Source organism: Rhinolophus hipposideros, assembly GCF_964194185.1.
Source record: "Rhinolophus hipposideros genome assembly, chromosome: 2".
NCBI lineage: Eukaryota > Metazoa > Chordata > Mammalia > Chiroptera > Rhinolophidae > Rhinolophus > Rhinolophus hipposideros.
This window is the reverse complement of record NC_138048.1, coordinates 59,474-84,248: the sequence shown is the minus strand read 5'-3', so window position 1 is coordinate 84,248 and position 24,775 is coordinate 59,474. Positions and strand designations below refer to the sequence as shown.

The 24,775-nt window shown below is 41.9% G+C and overlaps 1 protein-coding gene across 1 annotated transcript in view; it reads right to left on the bottom strand.

The window, feature by feature from the left end:
* Window positions 1–24,775, bottom strand: part of LOC308503932 (ankyrin repeat domain-containing protein 26-like) — a 78,663-nt gene that overhangs the window by 5,643 nt on the left and 48,245 nt on the right. The window contains exons 15-16 of the mRNA XM_081063725.1: window positions 10,632–10,834; window positions 8,695–8,920 (exon numbers count right to left, since the gene is read on the bottom strand). Of these exons, the coding sequence (XP_080919851.1) occupies window positions 8,695–8,920; window positions 10,632–10,834 (429 nt within the window). The remainder of the gene's footprint in view (window positions 1–8,694; window positions 8,921–10,631; window positions 10,835–24,775) is intronic.

The window sequence follows — 24,775 nt, the reverse complement described above, 5'->3', positions numbered from 1 at the left end:
GGGGACACCCATGGGATAGCACAGCTTAGAGTCTGCATCCCTCCTTTAGCTAGGTAGCTCTACACGTCTCTGCTTTGGTTTGTTTTGTGTTAATTGGGGACTACTGAGGAACAGTTTGCTTTTCCCGGATGTCAAATTGTTCTTTTTTTCAATCTAGTTGTGGATGGTGCATCTCACTGGCCAATGTGGGACTTGAACCGGTTACCTTGGTGTTATGGGCACCTCGCTCCAACCACTGAGCCAACAGGCTCCCCACCAGCAGCCCAATTCCAAGCTCAACCCATTGCTTCTCACGGGTCTATGTGGGAATCGAACTGTCAACCTTGGTGTTATGAGCATAGTGCTCCAACCACTGGGCCAACCGGCTGCCCACCATGGTTCATCTCCAAGTTCAAGCCATTGTTTTCAATCTAGCGGCGGAGGGCGCAGTTCACTGGCTCATGTGGGAATCGAACCCACAACCTTGTTGTTAAGAACTTGCACTCTAACCAACTGAGGCATGTGGCCACCCTTGGTCTCTGTTTTTATATAAAGTGTTTCCCCGAAAATAAGACCTAGCTAGACAATCAGCTCTAATGCATTTTGGAACAAAAATTAATTAAGACCCGGTCTTATTTTACTATGATATAAGACCGCGTATGATATATGATATGATGTGACGTGACGTGACCGGATCTTACATTGATTTTTGTTCCAAAAGACACATTAGAGCTGATTGTCCGGCTAGGTCTTATTTTTGGGTAAACAGAGTCATTAAACAAAAAAAATTTTCTCAAAGAACGGTACTATTCTTTGATAAAAAGAATATTTTTCAGGTCTGAAAGTCACTGATTTAGTGAAAGTCCCTAATTTTGCATAAGAGGCAACCAAGACTCACAGAGATTATATAGGTCACCTGAGGTCACCAAACCAAGGAGCTGCGGGCCAGGAATGGGATAAGTCTCCCTATTAAGGCTAGCCTGCTATGCCAGCTACTACCTCATATTCCGGAAAATTCCATCAATTTCTGAGTACAACTCAAAGAAAATGAATATGCAAAACTTTGTCATGTAGCTCAATAATGTTAAAGCATGAGAAACAAAATAGTAGCTTTCTAACTCAAGTATTATCTTTAAAGTCATAATTAAAAATAAAGACAGATTAATATCACAAGTCCTATTAACAGTAGTCAAACACACTCAATTTATAAAGCATAAACATTTCTAAACACAGAAAAGGGAACTTGAAGGAGAAAATCATGAGTTAAAGAAAGCAAACTCAAGTTGAGGAAATTCTTCCTTAAAATGACTTGTCTTTTCCTCAGAATCAAATTTGGCTGACCAATATAAACCAACACAGGTAATATTCATGGTGGGGGTTAAGTATAGCGAAATGGGAAAAACAAAACAGATTTCTCTTTACCATCTAGTGCACTTATGTCCAACCTCACATCATCACAATTACATCATCAGTCTTTCCAGTGTTCCCTAGTGATTTGGGACACTTATCTCTGGATCTTGACAGAGTGGGGCTTTTCCATCTCTTATTCAGCCTTGCATGATTGGGCAACCCAACGCCTCACAAGGGAACAACGTTGGCCTTGGAATGAGGGCATTGACTTTAACATAAACAATTTTCCAATTTATGAGGAAATACTGAAAACTAAACACCTCTTTCCTACCAAAAAATAATTAAAGGAAAAATGTCCACAAGCATATTCTCTCTCATTGCTTCTGCCTTTACACTCTTTCATCTTCTGATTTCTGTGGTGAAACCACTGAGAACATTTTAATTGTGCATCATGCTTAAGAATTTACAGAAGCGTTGGCCATTCACTTTCTTTTTGTACCCAGTCCTTCCTCCAGGTTCACCTCTTTGAAGGACTTGGACTCCATTTAGCCGAAGGGCTGTCCGAAAATCCTTGGCTTTGTTCTCCTATGATTTATTAAGGGGAAGCTAAATGAAAACACAAGGTTGGAGCCCCATTTAGCACAGGCCTGTGCTATGTTTCTCTGCATTAAGAAGGCCACAGTTGTTAGATGGGTGGGGGGGAGGGGGTTGGAGATGGGGGGAAGTTTGAAGGGATTGGGGGGCGGTTGGTGACCACAGGATGGCCTCAGGGTCTTTTGAGAATTACTTTGGGGAATTTACTCAATAGTGTTTGGGGATTTTGTTGGGTGTCCGATGGACATGTTTCCTGTTTGGGAGACCACCTCAGGGATGCGGTGGATGCTTGGTCATGGCATTGTACACCAGAGACTGGACATTAATGAATGCCAACTATGATTTTATGTGTATAATGTGATGGCTCGGTGTGAGGTCGGGGTGGTGGTGGATGGGGGGAAGGGGGTTCACGTTGTGAGGGAAGTAAAAATAAAATAAAACTAAAAAAAAAATAAAAGGAGGCCACAAAACACCATCAAAACCACAAACCACCCTGCATTGATCAAAATGGATATTCTTTGGAATGATGTAAACATCATGTCAAGAGAGACAACCCCTTTCTATCTCCACGATATCTACAACTCATCGGGCATCTACAGCCCAAGAAAGGATCTTCTGCTCAACACACTACGATTCCTTAAAAGACCACGCATCTGTAAAAGGGAAGGAGGGTGCACTGGATGTGAAAGGGAGGCAGGATGGAGGAAAGCACAGGGACAGCCCACAGCTGCAGTTCCAGGGGGACAAGGCTGAGCCTGAAGCCCCAGCAAAGGCAGTGGCGGTGGAGGGGACGGGGTACAGCTCCCACATCACTGCCCAGGGGAGGCTAAGCGGGGCAGCAGCAGCATCCCCCCACCCCTCTCCAGATGCAGCAGTGCTGGCACCACCAGGGACCAGTAGCAGCAGCAGAAACAATTCTCCAGTCTCACGACCACACACAGTGCTACCAGTAGACATAGGGAACCAGGTAGTAGCTCAGCGGGCTCAAGAACAGGCTCCCCTCAACCACCCACTTCCGCCACCTGCGTGGTGGTGGTGACCAGAGACCCTGGAGACCTGGATGCAGTTGCAACACCCATCTCCCTGGTCACCCAGGCTTGGACTCCCACACCCACAGCTAAGCCCCCGCCCTTGGAACCCCCATACTCAAGGAGCACCTGTGGGAGAAAACAGAAACTACACTCTTGTACCATCTACTGAAAACAAAAGAAAGACCCCTAATTTTATACCTGTTTAATTGTTCAAATCGAAATGTACCTACATAAGAAAGTATTCACTACTTCAAATGTGCCTGTAGAGGAACAAGCAACTCAGCAGCATGAAGAAGCAAGGTGACATGGTTAACACTGAGAGAAGATGACACTTCTCCAGAAACCAAGTCAAAGTTACGGAAGATTGTGATCTCTGTGACCGAGATTTCAAAACAGCAGTCATGCTCTCTGCTCATCACACAGAACAGCTAAGAGACTTGTAGGAGGATGACTTGAAGGTGGGCAAACTGGGCGAGCAGGGGAAGTGGGAAGGGAGACGTGGCCCGCATCCATGGCTGCGGAGATGCAGGTGGTGCCAGGACAGAACAGAGACCACAGGAGCCAGGAGGTGGGCTCTTTCCCTGTGTCCCACAGCTCATCTCCCTGCCCAGAGAGCAGCATATCCAGAGTTTGAGGCAGTCACCTCAGCTGAGACCTCCAGCTGGGCCCTAGGTAGGACAAAGGAAGTAAACACCATACCTGGGCCCCTCCCCCGACTCTCCCAATCCTACCCCCACCCTTCCAGAGACTCACGCTGGCCTCTGATCTGAGGAGTAGTGTCAGATTACAGAGGACCCATAGTGCTCAGGATCTGGGAGGACCCGGTTTGTAGCTACTGCGACCCAGGGAAGAAGCTGGGAAGTGTGTGACACTGCTGGGCTGAGAGAGAGAAGACTCCTCCATCCCCAGTCCCCACCTTCTCTGACCTGCCCAGGGCAGGGCAATTACAACTGTGGAGACATGCCCAGGGGTTAGCAGTAGGCAGCAGTCGCAGCTCTGGGCTTTCAGCAGCTCAGAAATCTCCCACCACACACGCACACATGCACGCACGCACACACACATGGAAGAAGTGACCTAAGACTCAGGAGACCTGGGCACAGGGCTGGTTGTGTTACTCTCAGTGCTCATATGTGCAGGCAAGAGCAGAAACTGCACTGACTTTGTAGAAACTACCATCCAGACCCGATAGCCCCACTCATCTACATCTGCCGTCCCAGGGTCACTCTGGGCACCAGGTGACCGGCTCTGCCTGAACAATACACAGAGGACTCTCTGGTACAGCAGAGGACGGCCTGGAGATTACTTGGTGGGCTTAAGCCAAGACTGGCGCTGCGTTTTTTGTTTTGTTTTGTTTTTGTATCTTTGATATTTTGCCTGTGTTGAGTGTGGGTTACTGGTTGTTTTCACACGTGAGTGTATTTGGTTTTGACTTTGTTGTTGCTGTTGTGCTTGGTGATTGGCTTTGTTCTGAAATTCCCCTACACCAGGGCCCAGCCCAAGAGTCACAAGATTCAACACCTCCTGACACCAACTCCAGACCCAACCAGAGTATTATTGGGTTTGACCTACAAGTGACACACCCAGAGGGAATTCTCCACAAGCACAAGAGCCCATAGAGGCCAAGTCTAATCGGAGTGGTCCACCCTCACGCAGCAGATCATCCACCGAGGGCAGAGCTAAGTCTCACAACTAGGCAGCCTAGGATCAACCCCACCTACTGACCAGCCAAAAGCAATGGAAGTTCAACTTTACACAGCACAATATACACAACACCAGGGTCACCTTTGGAGCACACGCACAGGAGAATAGGGAAGTGGTGCAAGTCAGATATAAAGGACACACACTACATAAGATAACCCAGCAAAGACCGAGAATCCTAGGGGATCTACCTAATACATCGAAGCAAACATGGAGAGTCAACCAGAATGGGGAAACAAAGAAACATGTCCCAAATAAAAGAACAGAAGAAACCTCCAGAATTGGAACCAAATGAAATAGAGGTAACCAATCTATCAGAGACAGAGTTCAGAACACTGACGAAAAGAATGTTTAAAGAGCTTAGTGACACCATAAAGAAGGATAGAGAAATCATAATGAACAACCAGTTAGAACTAAAGAATACAACAAGTGAAATAAAGCACACGCTTGAAGGAATTACCAGTGGGTTAGATGAGTCAGAGAATCGAATCAGCGACTCAGAAGACAAGTTAACAGTGAACACACAAGCGGAACAAAAATAAATCCACGCCTATATGGCCATTTAATCTACGACAATGGAAGCAAGAATTTACGGTGAGGAAAAGACAGTCTTTTCAATAAATGGTGCTGGGAAACCTGGACAGACACATGCAAAAAGATGAAGCTGGACCACCTCCTTACACCATATACAAGAATAAATTGAAAATGGGTCAAAAACTTAAATGTAACATCTGATACCATAAAACTCCTAGAAGACAATATAGGAAGCAACTTTACATATATTACCCGGAGTAAGATTTTTACTGATACATCCCCTCGGGCAAGGGAAGTAACAGAAAAAATAAACACATGGGATTACATCAAACTAAACATTTTTTTCACAGTAAAGGAAACCATCATTACAACAAAAAAGGGTCCTACTGAATGGGAGAAGATATCTGCCATTGACATATCCAAACTTTATTAAAAAACTCACTCAACTCAGCTCCGAAAAACAATCAACCCAATTAAAAAATGGGCAGAGGACATGAGGAGACATTTTTCTAAAGAGGACATACAGATGGCAAACAGACATATGAAGAAATGCTCAACCTCACTAACCATCAGAGAAATGCAAATAAAAACCACAATGAGATACCACCTCACCCCAGTCAAAATGGTTATCGTCAACAGATCAACAAACAACAAGCGCTGGCGCGGATGTGGAGAAAAGGGAACGCTAGTGCACTGTTGGTGGGATTGCAGATTGGTGCAGCCACTATGGAAAACAGTATGGAGGTATCTCAAAAATCTGAGAATGGAACTACCTTATGAGCCAGCAATTCCACTCCTAGGCATCGATCCGGAGAAATCCAAAACTCTAATTCAAAAAAATGTATGCACCCCTATGTTTATTGCAGCTCTATACACAATAGCCAAGACATGGAAACAATCAAAATGCCCATCGGTAGAGGACTGGATTAAGAAACTGTGGTACATTTATACAATGGAGTATTACGCAGCCATAAAGAAGAAGGAAATCTTACCATTTGCAACAATATGGATGGACCTAGAGAACATTATGTTAAGTGAATAAGTCAGACAGAGAAAGACAAATACCTTATGATCTCACTTATATGTGGAATCTAAAGAAAATAAATGAGTGAACTAATCAGAAACAGTCTCAGAGACACAGAGGAAAAACTGAAGGTTGCTAGATGGGAGGGGGGTGGGAATGAGGGGGAAGGTGAGGGGATTACAAAGCACAATCGATAACCCCAAGATTGCCATGGGGATATTAAAGTCAATTTGGTGAATGTAATCAATAATGTAAAGATTTTGTAGGGTATCTGATTACACTTGTCTCATTAGGGAGAGCACCTCAGAGATGATGTAGATGCCTGACAACTGCACTGTACACCTGAAGCTGAAGCTGAACAATAATGAATGTTAATGTTAACTACAATTGTTATGCACACACACATATACATGTATGTATATATATGTTTACAAGAAGTAGAGTACAGCATGAGGAATAGAGGCAGTGGAAATGTAATGGCTGTATGTGATGTCAGAGGGGTCGTTGATGAGGGGAGAGGGGTCATCATTATGTGAGGCATACAAATTATAAATGTGTAACTATTACATTGTTTTGTACACCTGAAACTAATAATAAAAAAGAGTTAAAAATAATAATACTCATTCACTGAAAAAAAAGGAAGACACACAGAACTAGTATCTGCACAGTAAAACAAACAAACAAAAAAATAGCACTTCTTGATGACTTTCAGGCACATATATAACACTTATCAATCAGCAATCTGGCCCTCAGCTTAAAATAACCCAGTTCAACACAGTCGAGTCATGGGCAAAGAGAAACAGGGCTGAGCTATTTTCAGCTGTAGCCCCAGCAAGAAGCTGAGTATATTATATACTATATTATATAAAATACTATATGTCAATAGTCAAAAGACATACAGTATTTACTTCTAGGGCCAAAGATTAGCACGAACCAGGAAAAGCTTGTTCACCTGAAACTAACGACATACATTATACTTCACTTAATTTTTCAAATACAAAGGAGATAACAGACTCTCTGCCACATATTATATACTCCCCCATGAAAGAATTATTATTTCATTATCCTTTTTATGCCTACTGCTGCCTAGAGAAAAAAAAATCAAACTCACTTAAAGCCCTCCTCAATTTGACCTCTACTAACCGTTTTAAACTAATTTTCTATATTGTATGCTGCATATAAATTAGACCAATTGATCCGAGCAGATGATTTGTGCTTTCCTTCCTGTATTCTCCATGTTGCTTAAATGGAATAAACATTTTGGAGGGTAAAACAAAACAAAGTAACAGCATGAAGAATGTCACTGAGATATAACAACACTCAGAAGGCAGTTCAATGACTTCAGGAGTAAAATTAATGACCCGGAGGAGAACTTTATCAAAGAGATGGAAACTATGAAACAGAACCGAACAGAACTCCTGCTGGTCAAGAACTCAAGAATGAGTATTTTTAACAACCACGTCACACGAAGAAAACGAGTTGTGATTTAAAGACTCCCTAGCACTGCCACCTTACTCATCAATTACCCAAATGTTGTCAAGACATATAGACATAAGTGAACTTCATTTTAAAAATTCAATTATTTGCTTAATGTCCCTATTTAGAATATGTACAACTGTGAAGCAACTCATTTTAAAACACTGAAATAGGTAGTGCTACGAATAAAATAAAAATTAACGATATACTCTCTTGTTAGAAGATAACTTTAACCGTAAAAACAGAGACTAATCTTTCTTCAGTATTATAAGTTTGCCGAATTAATAAAAAGGATTATATCTGTTTCATTTAATAATAAACATCCATTTGTGGTTAGGTGTTTGGCCGGCCATCATTCACTTACGCTTAGGGGAAGAAAAACTGGGATGCACAAAACTTTAAAATTTTTATGAATCATCTCCAACTAAAACCAATTAAGAATCCAAAGCATCTCAAAGCATATATTAGGCAATGATATTTAACATCTGAAATAAAATTTAAAGGCAAATTTTCAAGCATTTTAAATGTATCACTTTAGTTACATTTATTAAATAATAATAAATAACTCTTAACACATGAGAGCTCTAGGGACTTAAAAAAAGATTGTAAAATTTCTGTCTCCTTTCTATGTATATTAGCACACATAATTATGCCTTTTACCTCGTGTGCATTAGTCAATGAAACAACTCAAAATTTCATCAACGACAAACAAAGAAACAAAAACTCATAGACACAGACAACACTTAGTGGGTGAGGTGGGAGAGAGAGAGGTAGAAGAGGGAAAAGGGGGTCAAATACATGGCGATGGAAGGAGAACTGACTCGGATGGTGAACACACAGTGAAATATATACATGATGTATTATGGAAATGTACACTTGAAACCCATATGATTTCACTAACCAATATCACCCCAATGAATATATTAGACAAAACAAAACAATATTATATCAAAGAAATAAAAAACAAAGAAATATGAAACGCAAGGGAAAGAAGCTAATATAACTAACCTTGGGACAGTAATACCCCATGCTGTCATTTGAAGCCCGTGCGGTTGACTTAGGAATCACCAAATTTTCTCTTGGAGCAGGATTTCCACTGAGGAGAAACTCACTATTCAAACTTCCAACACATGGTGGCTCAAGGACTCCCCTCCTAAGAGCAGTGCTGAGAAACTCCTTCGGCTGTTCCTTTGCCTGAACATCGGTTCTAGCCTCTGCCAGTCTTTCATTAGCACTGTGAAGATTGTAAGACACAAAGCTTTGAATGTTATTTTTCCTGAATGACTTGCATTTTTTTCAAGTTGCCATAATAAATAGTAAAATAAATTTCCCATTAAACAGCATTTTAACATTGAAAATGCGTCAGGGCAGACCTACCATGCACAAGGATAGGTTTCAAATTATCCTAAACAAGCACATATGTTTCTATGGGGATGCCAGACTAAGAAGAAATTCAAAGTAGGGAGGGGAGGACACGGGCTATCAGTGAAATCGACGGATTCACAGATAATACTTGCTGCCTTCTGCAATGGCTGAACCAATAAGATTCTTGAGGATTGCCATGAGACATACATAGCAAACGAGTTTAGAATTTTTTAAAAATCCCACCAAGATATTTTCAAGCCTTTGCTGTCACCGCCCTTGGGTAACGCCCTCATTACCCTGAGGACTGAGGTGTCATTTAGAACAACAGCCTCTGGGGGAGAAGGAGGGAGCCTGGTGGGTGATCCTACTGAATGAAACCGCTCCGCAGGCGTGTAGCTTATAATATAACACTGTGACCAAGGCGCTGGGCGTGGGCTCTGCGCTTTCTGTCTTCCACACACCCCCTCAGGCTCACCACCTTATCTTTTTAGCCACTTCTTGGGTTATACTACCCTCACCCCTACGTTGTTAACCCTCTGGTATATTTCACATATATGCCTTTGTGGACATCAGAAAGACTAGAAAGAAAAGCTTGTCTGAAAGCGACCTCCAGAGATAATAACACAGAGCACAATGGAGACAGTATATGTACCAAGTGCCAGAATATACAGAGTACTTAACCCTTTGGGTTTAAGTTGTTATCTTATAATAAATAGTTACCTCATTAAAAACCATTTTGGGGAATTCTGACAAACAATTTTATAATAAATAGTGTTGTCTAAATCATAAAGCTTCAAAAACACTTTGCTTAAAGACTGGTAGATCAGATTAACTCTATGAAAACCGTGAGAAGGAAAAATACAATCATGTAAACCAAAAATGGAGAGAGATGCAAATGTCCTGAACTAACTAACATTTTAAAAGTAATTTATTCACTAACATCATTTTCCAAAATTATACTATTTAGTAAGCTTTCATTTCCTATCAATCTCGGGAATCTGCCTGGATAAAAATTATACTTCGATAGATGAATGGATAAAGAAGTTGTGGTACATATACACAATGGAATACTATTCGGCGTTAAGGAAAGATGATATAGGAGCATTTGTGACAACATGGATGGATCTCGAGAGAATAATGCTAAGTGAAATAAGTCAGACAGAAAAAGCAGAGAACCCTATGATTTCACTGATATGTGGTATATAAACCAAAAAGAACAAGACAAACAAATGAGAAACAAAAACTCATAGACACAGACAATAATTTAGTGGTTACCAGAGGGTAAGGGGGTGGGGGGTGGGTGATGAGGGTAAAGGGGATCAAACATATGGTGATGGAAGGAGAACTGACTCTGGGTGGTGAACACACAATGGGATTTATAGACGATGTAATACAGAATTGTACACCTGAAATCTATGTAAATTTACTAACAATTGTCACCCCAATAAAATTAGTAAAAAAAAAACCCATTTATTATCAAAGAAATTATCAATAAATTGGACTATATTATAAAAAAAAATTATACTTTAGAGGCAAATTAATGAGCTCGATTGATTTTCTCTGACTTTGTTTACACTTACTTGTTTAGTTTGTTTTCCGCTGCTGTTCTAAGTTTTAATTCCTCTAGGTAGAGGTGTTTACATTCTTCGAATTCTATTTTACGAGAAGTTTCCACTTTGGAGAGTTCAGATTCCAGACGTTTAATTCTGAGTTCCATGTCACTTACGGAAGCGCCATCATGGACATTTAACGGGTGTAGGTTTTTTTGAGATGCTGCTGGTTCCTAAAGCCAACAGAAAGGATACATTTTAAAAATAATTATAAACTGAATAATTACAGTCTATTTGTATTCTTTAGTATAAGTCAATGATTTGGAGGGCAATTTAAATGTAAAAAAAGCTGATGTTTAAAATATTTGTCATCAATACAGAATGAAATAAATCTGAATCATGAAAATACTTTGAATCATCTCATTTGACTATTCCAATAAGAGAATCAATATTAAATTTTAAAAATTGAACAATATGACTTAATAATCTAAGAATATGGTGCATTTTATTTTCCTTATTTCCTAATAGTCTCGTTTTATATCAATTGGTCTTACAAATCAAACGATTTTGCAGAAAGAACAAATCTCAAAGATCAACTTAGTGACAATAATGATGGGAACTGAAATATTTAAAAGGAGAAGCAAATACCACCTTAGTTCCAGAAATGTAAAAAAAATAAAATAAAAACAACTGCCATGAAGGGGAGTAGAAGAATCACATACACTATGCATATCGAAAACGTAATTTGCAGCAAAATGAATTAAGGCGTGTTAAAAATCAATGAATTAACCTGCAAAAATAGATTTGAAAAAATTTTTCTACTACATCCTGTCTTGCTCAATCTTCAATATCCCAGAATTTACTGTGGTCTGCTTCACTCTTTTCTACCACATTCGTGACTATATGAATTTTGAGGTTTAATAATTTTTATCTCCACTCTTTTTATTCTCTACTTTTTCACATGACTTTTGTACTCCTTTCATAGATAATAACTCCTGTTTAAGATTGATTTTCTTCAACAAAACATAAATATCTTTTTATAAAAAAACTTTTTAAAACAAATTTTTTTTTTATAATTGGGGAACAGTGTTTTTTCCAGGACCCATCAGCTCCCTGTCAAGTAACAGTTTCCAATCTAGTTGTGGGATGCGCAGCTCAGCTCCAAGTCAAATTGTTCTCTTCAATCTACTAGTTATGGAGGGTACAGTTCACAGACCCATGCAGGAATCGAACAGGCAACCTTGGTGTTATGAGCACTGCGCTCTAACCACTGAACCAACTGGCCGGCCGCTCACTGGGGGCTCAGCTCCAAGCTCTAGCCATTGTTTTCAACCTAGTTGTGGAGGGTGTAGCTAACTGGACCATGTGGGAATCGAACCAGCAACCTTGGTTAGCAAGGATTGGAACCAGCACGATGCTCTAACCATGGAGCCAACTGGCCACCCCACAGATGGAGACATTCTGAAGATGCAGTTTCCAGTTTTGCTTTGAGAGCATCATTGTGAATGAGTAAGATAGTATGATTTGGTTACGAAGGAAGTTGACTGAGAATAGTCTAACCCCAAACCAGTATCAATTTGTGAAATAAACTCAGTTGCCATAAAACGTCATCGATACTGTAGTAGATCCTTAGAATGTGGAAACTTGAATTACTCAGAATGAAGAACAAAGAGAAAAGCACCAGGAGACTCAAAAATGTATCCTTTATTGTCATCGACTTTGCCACACAACATCTGTACTTGATTTTCTACGATTTCCTGAATGATTGGTTCAAGTTTTTCTTCTATAAAATGACTGTAAGTCACCTCTGAGTTGATAGTCTCTCACCTGTTCCCCATTTTAACTCTCGATAATTTCTTACGAAGTTGTAGGGAGTTACAAGTAACTCATCTTGAGATAGTTAGGCCTCCGTCAGCTACAAATGTTTCATGGTAATTTGAATTGCTTTCAAGAAGAAATGATTCCCAAGGTTAAGGAGAAATTACATCTCACACTGTGAATGTTTAGTGAGATGATCGCTACATTTTTTTCAACAACAAAAAAGTGTCTTAATTCGATAATGCTATCTTGTAATCCTCTCTTTCCACAATATACAAGAACATCCTAAACAGCAATAATAACAACAACAAATCTGCTGGGATTTCAGTGATACTGAGTTGGGTAGAACTACTTTCCTGTAGATACAATGCTTATTTGGTAAGATGAGGAGAGTGGATGGATGTAGTGTTTTTAAAACATGGCTACAAATTCTTGACATTTCTCCATGAAATTCCCTCCCTTTTAATATGTGCTTGCCTTAAAAAGTAACTGGATTCTAGTGCATGGAATAGGGCAGAACTGCTGTGAGAATGCTATGCCTGCGGCAGAAAATGTGATACAGCTTCCATCTGACTTTCTCTCGGGAAGCTCGCCCTGAGAACCCAGCCAGCATGTTGTGCAGATGAAGAAGCCCAGGACACACAGTGAGGCCTCCTACAGATGTTCGCGCTGAGACAGCCCCAGTGGGCGTCCCGGCCAAAACCCCGCTTCAACTGCTACACGTGTGTGTAACAGCCTTTAGATGATTCTCATTCGCAGCTTCATGGCAACGCAGCTGATGCCAAGTGGAACAGAAATGAGCTAGTCTCACTGAGCTTCACTCAACTGCATTACTGGTGAACAAAACAGATGCTGTTTTGAGCCACTAGCTTTTGAGTTGGTTTCTTGAGCAGCAATGAACAACTGCATTGATACTGATATTCAAAATGGTGTGAGGCCACAAAGAAAAGCAATCTAAAACCTGTAGGAGTGCCTTTCCACCAGGAGGTAGGTGGAACCCGAAAGGATGTGGAGAAGAATGAGAACGACACCCACAAGAGCCTCCAAGAGACGGTTATTGGGGGCTTGCGGGCCCCTAAAGAGGCTGGCCACAAAGACTTCTCAGCTAGTGAAGAAAATGAGTCTGAAATCTGGATAAAAGGGGACTCTTGCTGTGAAGTAACCAAGTAAAATCCATGAGATACATGAGCTAACGAAAGACTGTGAACTGTAAAGGAACCAGGACTTATTGTGTTCAAATGTGTTTCCCATTTACAGCCTCTCCCACATGCCCTGTTGTCAAATCATGCTAAAATGAAGAAATGGCTTCTGAGTGAAGATCAAATTCGCTGTGCTCCCAGGAAGACATGATCTACGGATGAGGACAAGACTGTAAAGCCTTCCTCAAGACTTCGAAAGAGTTAAAGTGGGGCCTTAAATTCCTGGAAGGCTTTTCAGAGGAAAAGAATTTTAAAGGCATGGTCCTACAACAGCTACAGGAAGCCCAAGAGCTTATCTCAAAACGATGTATGACGGTGGCTTTTCTAATGGCACGAACCCCAATAAACTCTCACGCAACTCCAAGTTTTTAGGATAATCAAGTAGCAAAAAACCACCTTGTTACCTTGGACTAATAAAAACCAAGAGAGTGAAAAATAGAGGAGGCCTGTGGGTCTTAGACATTTGGGTGGAGGAATGACGCTGAGGGATGAGCTGCAAGCACAGGTCATTTCTTATGAAAAGGACAGAACAAAGAGCTCACAGGGGACAGCAAAGGGCCATGGAGAAGCATTGGCGTGATTAGGACTAAGTCCTAATCAAAGAACGGACAGCACACATCAGGCTGTATTTCAGAATTGCTATGGACTAACGTGCCTTCCACTTTCTATTTCTGCAGGGGAAACTTCAGCAGTCGAGCAGAATGTTGGGTGTGTGGGTGGTAGATAACTTGTCTCTTCCTTTCTCATGTTTTCATATTGAAAGGAATTGTCCTCAAGGGGCTTTATCCTAGAAACCAAAACCCAGGCCCTTCATCCCCATTTGCACCAGACTAAGATGGTAAAATCTTAGTTTCGAACCTGAGCCTGATGCCATTAAATTGAGACTTGTGGCGAGTATTGTGTAGGGATGAGTGTATTTTCCATGTGGGGGGAATGTAAAGAATTGTGGCCAGTGGACAGATCAAGGTGGTTTTTAAATGTGTCCGTAAATTTTGAAATATTCATTGCATAAAACCACTAGAATATGGGTCAACATTAGTGACTGGCTCCTAATGAACAGAATATGTTGAAAGACATTCCGTGTGAATTCCAAGACTCCTTCACAAAGGGCAACACAACTCCTGTTGGTTATGTCTCTGAGGATCTGAACCTTGGAATCCAGCCCCGTGTTGTGGGGAGGCTCGGGCCACAATGCGAGCCGGGTGTTCAGGTGTAGGTCTTCCTGCTGTCTGCCCCAAACAAATCTTTTACTTGTTTCTGATTGATTAATTACTTCCTGAATTTTAACAGCTGTACTCTTGAAATGTTTTCTTTGGATGGGATGAAATATTTATTCCATTAATTATATATGAAGCTAAAGGTACAACTATGCATCTCAATGTGTTTCTGAGAATGTAGGATCTATGCCAAGAACAAGATTGGCACCAGTGTTTCAGAAAAGAACCGGGTCAAACAGAATCTACTTTTCAATTGCAAGATGATGGATTAGAGAGATTTCTAAAGAGGAAAGCAGATGGTCCAGGTTTCATCTTCTCCTTCCTAGACAGTGAAATCTATGGAAGAGGCTATGGATTAGGAGATAGACAAAATGAAGAAAGTTGTCCACCAAGTATCAGATCCTATTACCGACATTTGATGGAAATGGGAGTGAAAGGGAGGCACTGGGTTAAAGATTAATGTTTTGAATGAAGAAAACAAAAGGAATGAGTCGACTTTGTAAGCCTAATATCCCATCATGTCATAAGGTCACCAAGGTCTGCGGGCCACAGGCTCCATCCAGAAGCAAAACATCTCCACAGAAGTGGAATTAAAGATATTCCCCTACATTGACATTTTATTATTCCATAAGGCATCTGGTAATATGCAAGATGACTGGGGAAGCGTTCTCATAACATTTGATTTGGTAATGGTGTACGGACAGATCTATAGATCAATAAATTGGAAAAGATGATCCAAAAATTAACCCTCATATATACAGTCAAGTGATTTTTGACAAGGGTGCCGAAAAATCCAGTTGGGCATGAACAGTCTTTTGAACTAACGATACTGGGTCTAGTGGATATCCACATGCAAAAGAAAAATTAAACCTCTATATCATACCATATATAAAATTATTTCAAAAGGTAAAAGCGAAAACTATAAAAGCTTTGAAGAAGCTTCATGTCTTCATGACTGGAGTTGGCAATTGTGTCTTAGATATGACAGTACCAAACAAAAGTAGATTACTGTACTTCATTAAAATAAAAAAAACCTCTATGCTTTAAAGGACACCATTGAAAAACTAAAAAGGCAAGCTAATGAAAGGGAGAAATATTTGAAAATCCTATATCTGATAAGCGATTTGTATCTAGGATATATAAAGAATTCTTACAATTCAACAAGACAAAGACAAACCAATTTTAATGGGCAATGGAATTGAATAATCAGTTCTTCAAAGAAGTTATACAAATGGACAATAAGCATGTGAAAAGATTGCTCAGCATCATTAGTCATCAGAAAATACATCAAAACCACAATATGGAGCAGAGAGTTCACTAGTGGTTCCCTAGGGCTAGGAAGAGTGGGAAGGGCAGACGGGCACACGGTGAAGGCTAACAGTACACAGATACTTTCCAGGGTGATGAAAATGTTGTAAAACTGACTGTGATGATGACTGCATAAAGCTTTGAATACACTAATGTGGGAAACCGTGCTGAATTGCTAGCAGATGTCATTTTGTGAAATGTTGAACCTTTGACTTCCTTGAGTGGTTTGTGCTCCCAGCAAGGCAAAACTTGCTACTCTGAGAACACAGAACCAGACAAGGTCAGGAAGTGTGGAGCTGGCCAAAAAACAAGCCCTTGTGTATCCCAACATTGTAACTATTAGATTGCAGACAGTTCTGTTAGTTTTTTGAGGCCCAGAGTATATAAGCTGCAAAAATAAACTTGGGGTGAGTCATTCTACTTAGAACTGAGGCATTCTACTTAGAACTGCATCAGTCTACTTAGAATTGCCTGCCCCCCCTCCTCCCCTCCCCCCCATTCCATCTTTGTCTCTCTTCTTTTTTCTCAACCCTCACTCCCTACTTCAGGGACTGTTAGTCTCGTCGGCAGGCACCGACAAGTGGCGCCCGAACAGGGACCTGAATACTGGGGATAAAGTGAAGGACACCGCAAGGAGCTGAGACGCGTCACATAAGGTAAGGGGTGCGGTGAGATACCACAGTCGGGAGTAAAAAATCATGGGACAGGGTAAAAGCAGAATGTCTTTTACTCAAATGTTAAAAGTGTGCTAAACGGACTGGACCCCCAAGGTGAGGAGGGCCTAGATGAGGAAGGCCTAGAGGAAGCCGGTCCTCGATATCATGACCCTGAAGATTATAATGGGGTGGTTCAGACAGAAACAGGTGCTAAGACAGGACATCTGAATCCTCTCCAGGCAGAGATTGATGGATTGCAGTCAGCAATTGCCTCCCTCTCTGTGCAGGTGCAGATGGTACAATCGAGGCAGGCAGAACAGACTTGCCCTCGTGATTCTCCTCTGCGTAAGGTTTTGCAAACCGCCTGCAAGTTAGGGGAAGATACTGGAGATTCTGGGTTGGCATTTCCAGTGATAGAAAGACAGGACGCACAAGGAAATCCTGTCCGAGACCATGTGCCTTTTGCATTCAAAAGTTTAAAAGAATTAAAAATGGCATGTTCTCAATATGGTCCTAATGCCCCGTTCACCCAGGCCCTGCTAGAATCACTAGCTACAGAAGCCCTGCCGCCTAGTGATTGGAAGCAACTTGCTAGGGCTTGCTTATCAGGAGGGGACTATATCTTATGGCAGTCTGACTTTGCAGAATTCTGTCAGAGTACTGCAGAGATAAATCAGACACAAAACATTCCTATCTCCTTTGATATGTTGGCAGGTGAAGGACCTTATAGAGACTTGCAAACACAATTAAATTTTGACCCGGCTGCTTATGCACAAACAAGTGCTGCCGCCAGGCGTGCATGCAAAAATTTTCCTATGCCTGGAAAACGTTCTGAGGACCTCTCTAAAATTATCCAGGGGCCTGATGAGACTTTCCAAGACTTCCTTTCGCGATTAATGCAGGCGGCTGGAAGAATTCTGGGAGACTCAGATGCCAGCATGCTGTTAGTTAAATAGCTCGCTTTTGAGAATGCTAATTCTGCATGCCAGGCTGCATTATGACCTTACAAAAATAAGAGTGACTTGTCAGATTATGTCTGGTTGTGCTCAAAAATAGGACCTTCTTATACACAGGGTCTTGCAATGGCCGCTGCTTTGCAAGGAAAGACTGTTAGAGAAATTTTATTCCAACAACAACAACAAAAGAAAATAAAGGGACAGGGCATCTGTTTTGGGTGTGGACAGCCGGGCCATATGATCAAAAACTTCCCTAATAAACAAGGTCAGCCTCAAAGGAAGGAGGGCCCAAAACAACCTGGATTATGCCCAAAATGTAAGAGAGGTAAACACTGGGCCAATGCATGTAAATCTAAGAGGGATGCCTCCGGTAATCCTCTTCTTCCAGGAAACAGGAAGAGGGGCCAGCCCCAGGCCCCGCAACAATGCTATGGGGCGCTGCCGCAGTTGGTCCCCCACCAGGGAAATCCATTCAGGAACTCTTCCCAGCAACCCCAGGCAGCGCAGGATTGGACCTCAGTAGCGCCGCCTACACAATACTAACACCTGAGATGGGAATGCGAGCTATTCCTACAGGGGTCTTTGGGCCTCTGCCTCCACAAACTGTGGGACTAATCCTAGGAAGGAGTAGTATTACCATGAAAGGGATATTGGTTGCTCCGGGAGTTGTGGATATGGATTATACAGGAGAGATCAAGATTACGACACATTCGCCTGGAGGCACTTCAGTGATCGATAAGGGCCCACGCATAGCACAATCATTGTTAATTCCACATGTCAAACCGGGTAAAACAGCAGGCCATAAATCCCGAGGCGACGCGGGCCTTGGTTCATCAGATGCTTATTGGGTCCAGGCCATTCACCACCAGGCCAGAATTACCACTATCCATTAACGGCCGTTCCTTCATGGGCCTTTTAGACACAGGGCCGATGTCTCTGTTTTAACTGCAGATCAGTGGCCTAGCCACTGGCCAAAGCAGCAAACAGTAACCCAGTTACAAGGCATAGGACAATCTCAATCACCAGAACTGAGCAGTGATATATTGTTGTGGAAAGATCAAGAGGGACATGAAGGATCCTTTCAACCATACATAGTGGCAGGATTGCCTGTCAATCTATGGGGCAGAGATGTCATGAGTCAGATGGGAGTTTACCTGTACAGCCCTAATCAACAGGTCACTAAGATGATGTTCCATCAGGGACTCCTGCCTAGAGATGGCTCAGGTCCCTCTGGACAAGGGAGAAAAGAGCCTATCTTTCCCTCGCCCTTACCACAGAGAGCTGGCTGGGGATATTTTTAACGGGGGTCACTACTCCTCCTGTACCCCATGCAGATGCTATCACTTGGAAAAGCGACGCACCTGTTTGGGTAGAACAGTGGCCCCTAGCATCAGAAAAGATACAGGCTGCAAGGTTGCTGGAATAGGAGCAACTCGATAAGGGACATACAGCACTTTCTAACTCTCCATGGAAATCTCCAATATTTGTAATTAAGAAAAAATCAGGTAAATGGAGGTTGTCACAAGATTTGAGAAAAATAAATGAGACTATGGAGCTCATGGGGGCTTTACAACCAGGATTGCCTAATCCTTCTGCTATACCCCAAAACACATATAAGAGAATCCTGGCTTTAAAGGATTGTTTTTATACCATACCATTGTGCCCCAAGGACTGTAAAAGGTTTGCTTCAACTAACTTACAAGAACCTATGAAGAGATATCAATGGCTGGTGCTGCCCCAAGGTATGGCTAAAGCCCTACTCTATGTCAAGAATGTGTGGCAGCAGCGTTAGAGTCTACCCCATCTCCCCACATACAATCCTTAATCACACTCTTTGTTCTAAATTTTTAAACCTGGATGCGCGTGGCAGATCTGCCGCAGATCGTTTCTGGCATCCTAACACTGAACAAGATTATGCCCAAGTGAGATGGCGGGATCCAGTTACTAACCAGTGGCATGGGCCAGACCCAGTCCTAATTTGGGGACGAGGGCATGTTTGTGTTTATTCACAGGGCAATGGAGGTGCGCGGTGGCTGCCTGAGAGGTTGGTGCGGCTTGCTGATGAGCCTCTTCGAGATCCTGTTGGTTGCGCAGATGCCTCAGGGTGAGACATACTGGGCATATGTTCCTGACCCTCCCATGCTACACCCCACTGTGTGGAACGGGCCTGAAGTCATTGGTGGGACAAATGACACTAGGCTATTAGGACATCCATTTGCTCCTGCCGTCCTACAAGCTGTTGGATTCAATCATACCGGCTTAGGCATAGGACTCCTCATATGCTTCGCAAAGACTGTCAACGTTACCGGATGTTTCCGTGTGGGCAGCCAGACAATTCACGGAGACAACCAAGGACAGAGTGTCACATTCCATCAGCCAGCAGGATGGAAAAACATCAGGGATAAAATCCCCACCTCCACCACAAGCCCATGGTCCTTGCGGTGAGGAGAACAGAAAAAACAGCAGATCCATCCTTTGGAGACAGTATACCTCCCGGCCCCCAAGACATATTTGGAAACTAGTGGGAGCAATGGATACAGTGACTATGAGTATGGACGAGGGTCGAGGCAAGGTAGAAGGCAATACCACTGCTTGTGTCAAGGCTCCATATGTGCTTATGATTGGAAATTCTAACATCACCCCTATTGACGGGGTCCAGTTTAATGTATCTTGTATACAGTGTAACCTAAGTAATAGCATCAATTGGTCAAATGACAAAAGTAGAGCTGTAGTTCTCCACTGACCATCTTTCATTATGGTACCTGTTAACATTTCAGGTCCTTGGTACTCGGACCTCAGAGGAGAATTCCCCTCCTTTCTAGCTCTGTTCCATTTGCTACTGCCTTTTGTAATAATCTTTGTTGGTGTTCTTCTATTCATGTGTTTTACTCCGTTGCTCAGAAAGATAATACTCAAGGGCTTCATCGATCTCCAAACAAAGGTTCATGAGTTGAGATTATCTGCCCAGGTTCAACGTGTCACTGACACCCGTGTATAAAGCCCCTACAATGGGTCGGCAGCCAAAGACGGGTAAGGATTTGGTAAGAATGTACATAACCTAAGACAGGAACCGTTCACTAGAGGGATGGTCTCCTATGACGGGTAAATGGACATATCTGTACCAACCACCTAAGCCAGGCGCAACACATGTGTTAATTATATATATATATATATATATATATATATATATATATATATATATATATATATGTATATATATATATATAACAAAAAAGGGGGACCTGTGGGAAACCGTGCTGAAGTGCTAGCAGGTGTTGTTTTGTGAAATGTTGAACCTTTGACTTCCTTGAGTGGTTTGTGCTCCCAGCAAGGCAAAACTTGCTACTTTGAGAACACAGAACTAGACAAGGTCAGGAAGTGTGGAGCTGGCCAAAAAACAGGCCCTTGTGTATTACCTTTATTGTAACTACTAGATTGCAGACAGTTCTGTTACTTTTTGATGCCCAGAGTATATAAGCTGCAAAAATAAACTTGAGCTCAGGCATCCTACTTAGATCTGAAGCAGTCTACTTAGAACTGCGGCAGTCTACTTAGAATTGCCTGCCCTCCCGATCCCATCTTTGTCTCTCTTCTATTTTTTCTCAATCCTCACTCCCCACTTCAGGGACTGTTCGTCTCGTCGGCAGGCACCGACAGGGGAAGACAAATTTGTTTTCCAATATTTGCATAACACTTTTTTTTGTGAATGGCTTGATAGACAGGGTTTATAACGTGAATAATGTGACAACAACATCACCAGACAGGCCGTGTAAAATCAATAACTAAATACCATAGGAAGGGAGAGGACTTTCATGAAACAGTTTTAAGTTATTGTTAATCAACAATATAAAATGTAAATCACATTTTTACACGACTTGAATTAAGGAACTACCAATGTACCGTTATTATTATTTTCCCCCAAAACAGCTCTTTTCTTAAATATTTACTTCAGCACTTTCTATCGTGTTTCCCCGAAAATAAGATGTAGCTGGACCATCAGCTCTAATGCGACCTTTGGAGCAAAAATTAATATAAGACCCGGTATTATTTTAACATAATATAAGAATGGGTCTTATGTAATATAAAATAATATCAGACCAGGTCTTATACTAATTTTTGCTCCAAAAGACACATTAGAGATGATGGTCCAGCTATGTCTTATTTTCGGTGAAACACGGTATGTTTATTTCCAGGTGAGGAGTGTGTTCAGATGGTGGAAGTAGCTTGAAGTCCAACATTAATAAGGACAACATATCTGCAGTCTTATTTATACTTTTCCATTTATCAAATATATACAAAGGTGAGAAAATTATACATAAAAAATGTATCAGCAAACTTTAATTCAAAGGATATCAACTAGAAAGATTTTCTCATTACTGGCAGTTCTCACTAGACTACGTCTCAGAGAAAGCTCAGGTTCCACTGGGGACACCCACGGGATAGCACCGCTTAGGAGTCTGCATCCCTCCTTTAGCTAGGTAGCTCTACACATCTCTGCTTTGGTTTGTTTTGTGTTAATTGGGGACTACTGAGGAACAGTTTGCTTTTCCCGGATGTCAAATTGTTCTTTTTTTCAATCTAGTTGTGGATGGTGCATCTCACTTGCCAATGTGGGACTTGAACCGGTTACCTTGGTGTTATGGGCACCTCGCTCCAACCACTGAGCCAACAGGCTCCCCACCAGCAGCCCAATTCCAAGCTCAACCCATTGCTTCCCACGGGTCTATGTGGGAATCGAACTGTAAACCTTGGTGTTATGAGCACAGTGCTCCAACCACTGGGCCAACCGGCTGCCCACCATGGTTCATCTCCAAGTGCAAGCCATTGTTTTCAATCTAGTGGTGGAGGGCGCAGTTCACTGGCTCATGTGGGAATCGAACCCACAACCTTGTTGTTAAGAACTTGCACTCTAACCAACTGAGGCATCTGGCCACCCTTGGTCTCTGTTTTTATATACCGTGTTTCCCCGAAAATAAGACCTAGCTAGACAATCAGCTCTAATGCATTTTGGAACAAAAATTAATTAAGACCCGGTCTTATTTTACTATGATATAAGACCGCGTATGATATATGATATGATGTGACATGATGTGACGCATCTTACATTAATTTTTATTCCAAAATACACATTAGAGCTGATTGTCCGGCTAGGTCTTATTTTTGGGTAAACACAGTCATTAAACAAAAAAAATTTTCTCAAAGAACAGTACTATTCTTTGATAAAAAGAATATTTTTCAGGTCTGAAAGACACTTATTTAGTGAAAGTCCCTAATTTTGCATAAGAGGCAACCAAGACTCACAGAGATTATATAGGTCACCTGAGGTCACCAAACCAAGGAGCTGCGGGCCAGGAATGGGATAAGTCTCCCTATTGAGGCTAGCGTGCTATGCCAGCTACTACCTCATATTCCGGAAAATTCCATCAATTTCTGAGTACAACTCAAAGAAAATGAATATGTAAAACTTTATCATGTAGCTCAATAATGTTAAAGCATGAGAAACAAAATAGTAGCTTTCTAACTCAAGTATTAGCTTTAAAGTCATTAATAAAAATAAAGACAGATTAATATCACAAGTCCTATTAACAGAAGTCAAACACACTCAATTTATAAAGCATAAACATTTCTAAACACAGAAAAGGGAACTTGAAGGAGAAAATCATGAGTTAAAGAAAGCAAACTCAAGTTGAGGAAATTCTTCCTTAAAATGACTTGTCTTTTCCTCAGAATCAAATTTGGCTGACCAATATAAACCAACACAGGTATTATTCATGGTGGGGGTTAAGTATAGCGAAATTGGAAACACAAAACAGATTTCTCTTTACCATCTAGTACACTTGTGTCCAACCTCACATCATCACAATTGCATCATCAGTCCTTCCAGTGTTCCCTAGTGATTTGGGACACTTATCTCTGGATCTTGACAGAGTGGGGCTTTTCCATCTCTTATTCAGCCTTGCATGATTGGGCAACCCAACGCCTCACAAGGGAACAACGTTGGCCTTGGAATGAGGGCATTGACTTTAACATAAACAATTTTCCAATTTATGAGGAAATACTGAAAACTAAACACCTCTTTCCTACCAAAAAATAATTAAAGGAAAAATGTCCACAAGCATATTCTCTCTCATTGCTTCTGCCTTTACACTCTTTCATCTTCTGATTTCTGTGGTGAAACCACTGAGAACATTTTAATTGTGCATCATGCTTAAGAATTTACAGAAGCGTTGGCCATTCACTTTCTTTTTGTACCCAGTCCTTCCTCCAGGTTCACCTCTTTGAAGGACTTGGACTCCATTTAGCCGAAGGGCTGTCCGAAAATCCTTGGCTTTGTTCTCCTATGATTTATTAAGGGGAAGCTAAATGAAAACACAAGGTTGGAGTCCCATTTAGCACAGGCCTGTGCTATGTTTCTCTGCATTAAGAAGGCCACAAAACACCATCAAAACCACAAACCACCCTGCATTGATCAAAATGGATATCCTTTGGAATGATGTAAACATCATGTCAAGAGAGACCCCTTTCTATCTCCACGATATCTACAACTCATCGGGCATCTATAGCCCAAGAAAGGATCTTCTGCTCAGCACACTACGATTCCTTAAAAGACCACGCATCTGTAAAAGGGAAGGAGGGTGCACTGGATGTGAAAGGGAGGCAGGATGGAGGAAAGCACAGGGACAGCCCACAGCTGCAGTTCCAGGGGGACAAGGCTGAGCCTGAAGCCCCAGCAAAGGCAGTGGCGGTGGAGGGGACGGGGTGCAGCTCCCACATCACTGACCAGGGGAGGCTAAGCGGGGCAGCAGCAGCATCCCCCCACCCCTCTCCAGATGCAGCAGTGCTGGCACCACCAGGGACCAGTAGCAGCAGCAGAAACAATTCTCCAGTCTCACGACCACACACAGTGCTACCAGTAGACATAGGGAACCAGGTAGCAGCTCAGCGGGCGCAAGAACAGGCTCCCCTCAACCACCCACTTCCCCCACCTGAGTGGTGGTGGTGACCAGAGACCCTGGAGAC